The 8,315-nt window shown below is 48.0% G+C and overlaps 1 protein-coding gene across 17 annotated transcripts in view; it reads right to left on the reverse strand.

Annotated features, from left to right (window-relative positions):
- epb41b (erythrocyte membrane protein band 4.1b) overlaps window positions 1–8,315 on the reverse strand; it is a 60,471-nt gene that overhangs the window by 20,356 nt on the left and 31,800 nt on the right. For 8 of the 17 annotated variants that reach the window (XM_035436405.1, XM_035436322.1, XM_035436365.1 and 5 more), the window contains 8 exons: window positions 7,999–8,214; window positions 7,435–7,671; window positions 6,008–6,124; window positions 4,977–5,051; window positions 3,778–3,980; window positions 2,446–2,511; window positions 2,289–2,327; window positions 1,763–1,825 (listed from right to left, as the gene is read on the reverse strand). In XM_035436405.1, the coding sequence (XP_035292296.1) occupies window positions 1,763–1,825; window positions 2,289–2,327; window positions 2,446–2,511; window positions 3,778–3,980; window positions 4,977–5,051; window positions 6,008–6,124; window positions 7,435–7,671; window positions 7,999–8,214 (1,016 nt within the window). The remainder of the gene's footprint in view (window positions 1–1,762; window positions 1,826–2,288; window positions 2,328–2,445; window positions 2,512–3,777; window positions 3,981–4,976; window positions 5,052–6,007; window positions 6,125–7,434; window positions 7,672–7,998; window positions 8,215–8,315) is intronic. The other 9 variants (XM_035436452.1, XM_035436433.1, XM_035436313.1 and 6 more) reach the window with 8 other exon arrangements.

The raw sequence follows: 8,315 nt of genomic DNA on the forward strand, positions 1-8,315 counted from the left end.
TGAGGGTCAGGAAGGGGGCGGGGTCAACACTGAAGGGTCAGGAAGGGGGTGGGGTCAACACTGAGGGTCAGGAAGGGGGTGGGGTCAACACTGAGGGTCAGGAAGGGGGTGGGGTCAACACTGAGGGTCAGGAAGGGGGTGGGGTCAACACTGAGGGTCAGGAAGGGGGTGGGGTCAACACTGAGGGTCAGGAAGGGGGTGGGGTCAACACTGAGGGTCAGGAAGGGGGTGGGGAGGAGGTGCTAGGACAGGTGAGGGAGTGTGGCCAAAACAAAGCACTTCCTCTGCACTGGGCTTGCCGACATCAGTTTGAGTAAGTTTCAGGACAATAATACTACACTATATAACAGTTACACTATACTATATAAGTGATAGTACACTATATGTTATACTGCACTACAGAAGAGTTATTCTACACTTCATCAACACTATATAAGTTATACTACACTATATACAACACTATATAATGGTTATACAACACTATATAAGAGTTATCCCAAACTTAGTTACCCCAGGGTTATCAACACTATGTAAATTACACTACACACTATATAACAATGATACTACACTACATGCTATACTAAACGATGCAAGAGTTATTATACACTTTTTCGATACTATATAAGTTATACTGCACTACATAACAATGATACTACACTAAATAACAGGAAAGTACATTACATGTTATACTAAACCATGCAAGAGTTATTATACATTTTTTTGACACTATATAAGTTATACTGCACTATATAACAGTGATGCTGCACAGTATAATAATTATCTAGACTATATAAGTTATACTACATACAACCTACACTATACAAGTCATACTACGCTATATAACAGTTATACCTATACACTATATGACATTGACACTACACTATATAGCAGTTATATTACACTACACTATATGACATTGACACTACACTATATAGCAGTTATATTACACTACACTATATGACATTGACACTACACTATATAGCAGTTATATTACACTACACTATATGACATTGACACTACACTATATAGCAGTTATATTACACTACACTATATGACATTGACACTACACTATATAGCAGTTATATTACACTACACTATATGACATTGACACTACACTATATAGCAGTTATATTACACTACACTATATGACATTGACACTACACTATATAGCAGTTATATTACACTACACTATATGACATTGACACTACACTATATAGCAGTTATATTACACTACATAGCGTTTTTTCCCCGGGAATAACACCTGGCCCCAGTCCGGCCCCCTTATGCTGCCTCTGTCTATATTGTAGCTCCCCGCACTGAAGGGCGGGGTTTACAGCTGCCAATCATGTCTCCTGAGAGTCTCGCTCACAGAGGCCCATGTGGAGATTAAAGGCTGATGCAGAACGGTGTGGGTGGGGGTGTGGCCTGGGGGGGTGGGGGGTGGGGGTTGTGGCCTGGGGGACGGTTTGGGGGGTTAAATGCTGTTCAAATGAACGCAGGCAGGAGAGAGCAGAATGGATGAATCAGGCAGGAGAGAGCAGAATGGATGAATCAGGCAGGAGAGAGCAGAATGGATGAATCAGGCAGGAGAGAGCAGAATGGATGAATCAGGCAGGAGAGAACAGAATGGACGAATCAGGCAGGAGAGAACAGAATGGATGAATCAGAATGGAGAATTTCTCTCATGCACAGCATGCAGCCAAAAAGCCAAAGAGCAAGAAAAGCACGGCTACAGACACAGAGCTGCAGAATCCATACAAACCTCCAACATTAAATTGCTATGTCTGATATAAATAGTTTCACCCTCAATTTTCTTAGCTCTTTTCTGTGAGGAACGAAAAGAACAAAAAAAATGGGTCAGTGGATTTTAACCGTTATCCTTCTGGCAAAGCAACTCTGTTCTTTGATACTGTCTCATAGCATGCTGATACTGGAAGTACAGAAAAGCATGCTCCAGGGGTCAGGGGTCAGGGGTCAAGGCGATGGGTGAGGTTGGTGACTGCAGGCAGTGAGGGATGAGTCATGCGGAGATGGACAGGTTGGTGAGCTAAAGTGACAGAACTCCGGCCTAACTGTGTATAACTGATCTCAGACCAGTTCAGCTGACAGGTCAGTCTGAAACTCTGTTGTCATCTCTTATGTTTTGTGTGTGTGTGTGTGTGTGTGAGTGTGTAAGTGTGTGTGTAAGCACGGGAGGGTGTGCATGTGCATGCACATGTGTGCATGTTCGTGAGATCATGTGTCATAGTGCATTGTCTCTGATGATATGGGCAGGGGGTGGAGCTAACCTTCCGCATGCGCACCAGCTCCTCGGTTGCCGGGGGCGACTGGTGGTGGGCATGAAGGGGGGAGAGAAGTGGGGTTAGTGGGGGCTCTATGCCCATCTCTGTATCGGCAAATACACCCTGAGCAGGAGCACGTGGCCCCGCTGCACAGGACACTAACCTCTGCTGGCCGCTCCCCATTGGCTGCCGTGACCACGGGGCCGGCCTTCTTCTCCCTCCGAACCACCTGCGGCACAGAGACACTGCACTCACACCAGCAAGGCTCTCCACAACAGCAACAACAAGTTACACCACAGATCTACTGCACATCAATCCACACATCAATCCCTCTATTGGTCCCCAAATCAATCCCCACATCAATTCCCCTATCGGTCCCCACATCAATCCCACATCAATCCCCCTATCGGACCCCACATCAATCCCCCCTATCGGTCCCCACATCAATCCCCACATCAATCCCCCTATCGGTCCCCACATCAATCCCCTATCGGTCCCCAAATCAATCCCCGCATCAATCCCCCTATCGGTCCCCACATCAATCCCCCTATCGGACCCCACATCAATCCCCCCTATCGGTCCCCACATCAATCCCCATATCAATCCCCCTATCGGTCCCCGCATCAATCCCACATCAATCACATATCAGTCCCCACATGAATCACCTATCAGCCCCCCATATCATTCCCCACATCAATCACCTATCAGTGCCCACATCGGTCCCCACATCAATCACACATATCAATCCTCACATCAGTCACCTATCAGTGCCCACATCAATCACACACCAGTCACCACATCAATCCCCACATCAATCACCTATCAGTGCCCATAGCACATATATATGTGCAATATGACCCCTCTGTACAGGTGTGTAATATGGGCTCTGTGCATAGGTGTGTAATATGAGCTGTGTAAAGGTGTGTAATATGAGCTCTGTGCATAGGTGTGTAATATGAGCTGTGCACAGGTGTTTAATATGAGCTCTGTGCATAGGTGTGTAATATGAGCTGTGCACAGGTGTTTAATATGAGCTGTGCAAAGGTGTGTAATATGAGCTCTGGTGCATAGGTGTGTACTATGACTCCTCTGCGTACAGGTGTGTAATATGACCCCTCTGTACAGGTGCGTAATATGACCATCTGTACAGGTGCGTAATATGAGCTCTGTGCATAGGTGTGTAATATGGGCTCTGTGTACAGGTGTGTAATATGACCTGTGTACACAGATGTGTAATATGAGCTGTGCACAGGTGTGTAATATGAGCTCTGTGTACAGGTGTGTAATATGGGCTCTGTGTACAGGTGTGTAATATGACCTGTACACAGGTGTGTAATATGACTCCTCTGCACAGGTGTGTAATATGAGCACTGTGTACAGGTGTGTAATATGAGCACTGTGTACAGGTATGTAATATGAGCTCTGTGCATAGGTGTGTAATATGAGCTGTGCACAGGTGTGTAATATGAGCTCACAGGTACATCTGTATCTGTACCTTAACCACCTCTTCCACAGGAGCAGGCTCCAGCTTCACCTCCACCTTCCTGTCCTCCTGTGGGGTGAGGCGGCTGGGCGGGGCACTGGGCGGGGCCCGGGGTGTGGTGGAGGGGGCGGGGCCAAGGCCAACTGACGCGAGGTCAGCAGGGGAGATGACCGGAGCACTGACCGGCCGAGCTTTACCTGCAGCTACCCCAGCTGCTGAGAGAAAGAGCAGCTTACCTACAATCACACTACACACACACACTGAACACACTGCACTCACACACACACACACACACGCTGAACACACTGCACTCACACACACACACTGAACACACTGCACTCACACACACACACACGCTGAACACACAGTACTACTCAGTCTCACATGCACATGCACACACACACACACACACACTGAACACACTGCGCGCACACACACACTACACACACACACACACACACACACAACACACGCACACACTGCACACAAACACACACATGCACACACACACTGCGCGCACACACACACACACACACACTGCACACACACACACACATGCACAAACCGCACACACTCACTGAACACACCGCACACACACACACACACACACTGAACACACTGCATACACACACTCAGACTCACACACACACAGACTGCATACACTGCACACACACACACACGCATTGCAAACACTGCACACACACAGACACACTGAACACACTACAAACACACACACACGTACCCCACACACTTACTGAACACACTGCACACACACACAGACGGCATACACTGCACACACAAACACACAGTACTACTCTCTCTCTCTGACATGCACATGCACACACACACACACACACTCATGCACATGCACACACACACACACATACACTACACACACAGTACTGCTCTCACACACACACAAACACACATAATATTACTCTCACATGCACACGCACACATATACACACATACATACACACATACACATAGACGCACATACACACACACATACACTACACAGACAGTACTACTCACACATACTCACACATACACACAGAGTACTACTCTCTCTCACACACATGCACACACACACACGTTACATATATGTGCACGCAAGCTTGCACAGACTGAGGAGACATTGGTGCGTAGAGCTGTATGGGGCCAATGCACTTATCCACACAGCAGCTATGTTGTTCCCAGATGTGCTTTACCTGCCGAGAATGAGAGGGGGGCGGGGCCTGGGGGGGCGTGGTCCAGCAGCACAAACCAGTCATCCTGCCCCCGCACTGCAGAGAGTGGAGAGCGTTAGAGCTGCTGCCATTGGTCAAACTGAGAACAGCCTGCAGCGTTCAGCCACAGCGTTCAGGCCAAAGTGTTCAGGTGCAGCGTTCAGGCCACAGTGTTCCGGCCACTGCGTTCAGCCACAGTGTTCAGGCCACGGCGTTCAGGCCACAGCGTTCAGGCCACGGCGTTCAGCCACAGCGTTCAGCCACAGTGTTCAGGCCACAGCGTTCAGCCACAGTGTTCAGGCCACAGCATTCAGGCCACTGCGTTCAGCCACAGTGTTCAGGCCACTGCGTTCAGCCAGTGTTCAGGCCACAGCATTCAGCCACAGCATTCAGCCACAGCGTTCAGCCACAGTGTTCAGGCCACAGCGTTCAGCTACAGTGTTCAGGCCACTGCGTTCAGCCACAGTGTTCAGGCCACAGCATTCAGGCCACAGTGTTCAGCCACAGTGTTCAGCCACAGTGTTCAGGCCACAGCGTTCAGGCCACTGCGTTCAGCCACTGTGTTCAGGCCGCTGCATTCAGCCACAGCGTTAATGCCACAGTACTCAGCCACAGTGTTAAATTCACAGGCATTCAGACAGTGTGTTCAGGTCCTGACGTTCGGACAGAGTAACCAGACACACGGTTTATACCATAGCATTCAAACACAGCTTTCAGCTACAGTGTTCAGCCACAGCGTTCAGGCAGAGTGATCAGCCACAGCAGTTGGCCACAGTGGTCAGTCTACATCATTAAGTCCACAGCGTTCAGCCACACTGAGCGCAGGTCCACTGGTACAGAAGCATCATGTTAAAGTCGAGGTGGAGCAGAAGCAGCAGGATGCCACGCAGGTCTAGCAGCTTGGCGGAAATTCTGCTCCAGAGTTGTGTTAGCCAGACAGAGTGGGGCTGAGGTGGGAGGTGGGATTAGGCCCATCGGCAGGGCAGGGCAGGGCACCAGGTGAGCTTTGGTACCTGGCAATGGGAAGGTGGTCTCTTTTGGATGCAGGCGTTCAAACTGTACGAACCAATCATCTTCTTGCACCTGCAGCATGGCAGGTCTGAACGCCTCTGGCATTGGCAGCTGAGGGGCTGGAATGAGCAACAATCTCAAATGGAAGAGCTTACCACATCTAAACCAACAAAAACCTAAGAGCTTACCACATCTAAACCAATCAAAACCTAAGAGCTTACCACATCTAAACCAACAAAAACCTAAGAGCTTACCACATCTAAACCAACAAAAACCTAAGAGCTTACCACATCTAAACCAACAAAAACCTAAGAGTTTACCACATCTAAACCAACAAAAACCTAAGAGCTTACCACATCTAAACCAATCAAAACCTAAGAGCTTACCACATCTAAACCAACAAAAACCTAAGAGCTTACCACATCTAAACCAACAAAAACCTAAGAGCTTACCACATCTAAACCAACAAAAACCTAAGAGTTTACCACATCTAAACCAATAAAAACCTAAGAGCTTACCACATCTAAACCAACAAAAACCTAAGATCTTACCACATCTAAACCAATCAAAACCTAAGAGCTTACCACATCTAAACCAACAAAAACCTAAGAGCTTACCACATCTAAACCAACAAAAACCTAAGAGTTTACCACATCTAAACCAATAAAAACCTAAGAGCTTACCACATCTAAACCAACAAAAACCTAAGATCTTACCACATCTAAACCAATCAAAACCTAAGAGCTTACCACATCTAAACCAACAAAAACCTAAGAGCTTACCACATCTAAACCAACAAAAACCTAAGAGCTTACCACATTCTAAACCAATCAAAACCTAAGAGTTTACTACATCTAAAAACCTAAACACACAGCTATTCCAATCAAACCACATCTAAATCGATCAAAACCTAAAAACAGGGTTATTCCAATCAAACCACACCTAAAGCAAATAAAAACACTGTGATGAACACTGTACCCCCGTAGAGGTCAATAATCCAGTGATGGACACTATACCCCCATAAAGGTCAATAATCCAGTGATGAACACTGTACCCCTGTAGAGGTCAATAATCCAGTGATGGACACTGTACCCCTGTAGAGGTCAATAATCCAGTGATGGACACTGTACCCCTGTAAAGGTCAATAATCCAGTGATGGACACTGTACCCCTGTAAAGGTCAATAATCCAGTGATAGACACTGTACCCCTGTAGAGGTCAATAATCCACTGACGAACACTGTACCCCCATAAAGGTCCATAATCCAGTGATGGACACTGTACCCTCATAAAGGTCAATAATCCAGTGATGGACACTGTTCACATCTCAGTGCAGGATACCACTAATGCTGGCAGCTATCATATGCATCACAAACCCAACAAGACTGTAAGAGGCAAGATGAGGTGCAGCTTTTCATTTTGGAGGGGTACCTGATGGAGGGTGGGCGGCCTCAGAAGAGGGGTGGTCCAGTAACACAAACCAATCATCATCATCTTCTCTCTGAGGGTTGTGCAACCCCTCGGGAGCTTGTTGCTCTTGCTGTTGTGTGATCCGTTCTACAATCCTCATGCTCTTCTGTTCCTCCTGCTCCACCAGCACAGTGGTGCTCACACGCGTATACACCGCAGCACGGTCCACCTCCGTCACTGACACAGACACACACACCCCTGAGAATGCAACCCACAGCACGGTCCACCTCCGTCACTGACACAGACACACACAATCCTGAGAATATAACCCACAGCACGGTCCACCTCCGTCACCGACACACACACACACACCCCTGAGAATGCAACCCACAGCACGGTCCACCTCCGTCACTGACACAGACACACACAATCCTGAGAATGCAACCCACAGCACAGTCCCCAGCCGTCACTGACACAAACATTCGAACACAGAATGAATGTGAAAGCTGCCTGGGTTCAGCAGGTTGGATATTGTTCCGATATTTAAAGGGGGGGGAGGGCGGGGGCAAATTTGAAGCAAGGTACCTTGGCGTATGGGGAAGGGCGAGGACAGGGGACGGTCCAGCAGAACAAACCAATCATCTTCCTCTTCTCTCCACTGAGGCAGCAGCCTTTCCTCCAGTGACTGCACATCTTGAAGCCGCATTGTTTGTTGTGTTGTCATCACGGCCTCCTTCTCCTCCACCTCTACTGCAGCCATGTGGAGTTTGGGGTACCCTGCGATGACCCCCACAGGTGGGGCTGATACAAACACAAGCCTCAGCACAGCCGCACACCTTCAAACCCACGCTTGCCCGGTTCAGTAGGTCCACCCTTCAAAATAACCTGCATACATTTCCCAT

Source organism: Anguilla anguilla, chromosome 1 (assembly GCF_013347855.1).
Source record: "Anguilla anguilla isolate fAngAng1 chromosome 1, fAngAng1.pri, whole genome shotgun sequence".
Lineage (NCBI taxonomy): Eukaryota > Metazoa > Chordata > Actinopteri > Anguilliformes > Anguillidae > Anguilla > Anguilla anguilla.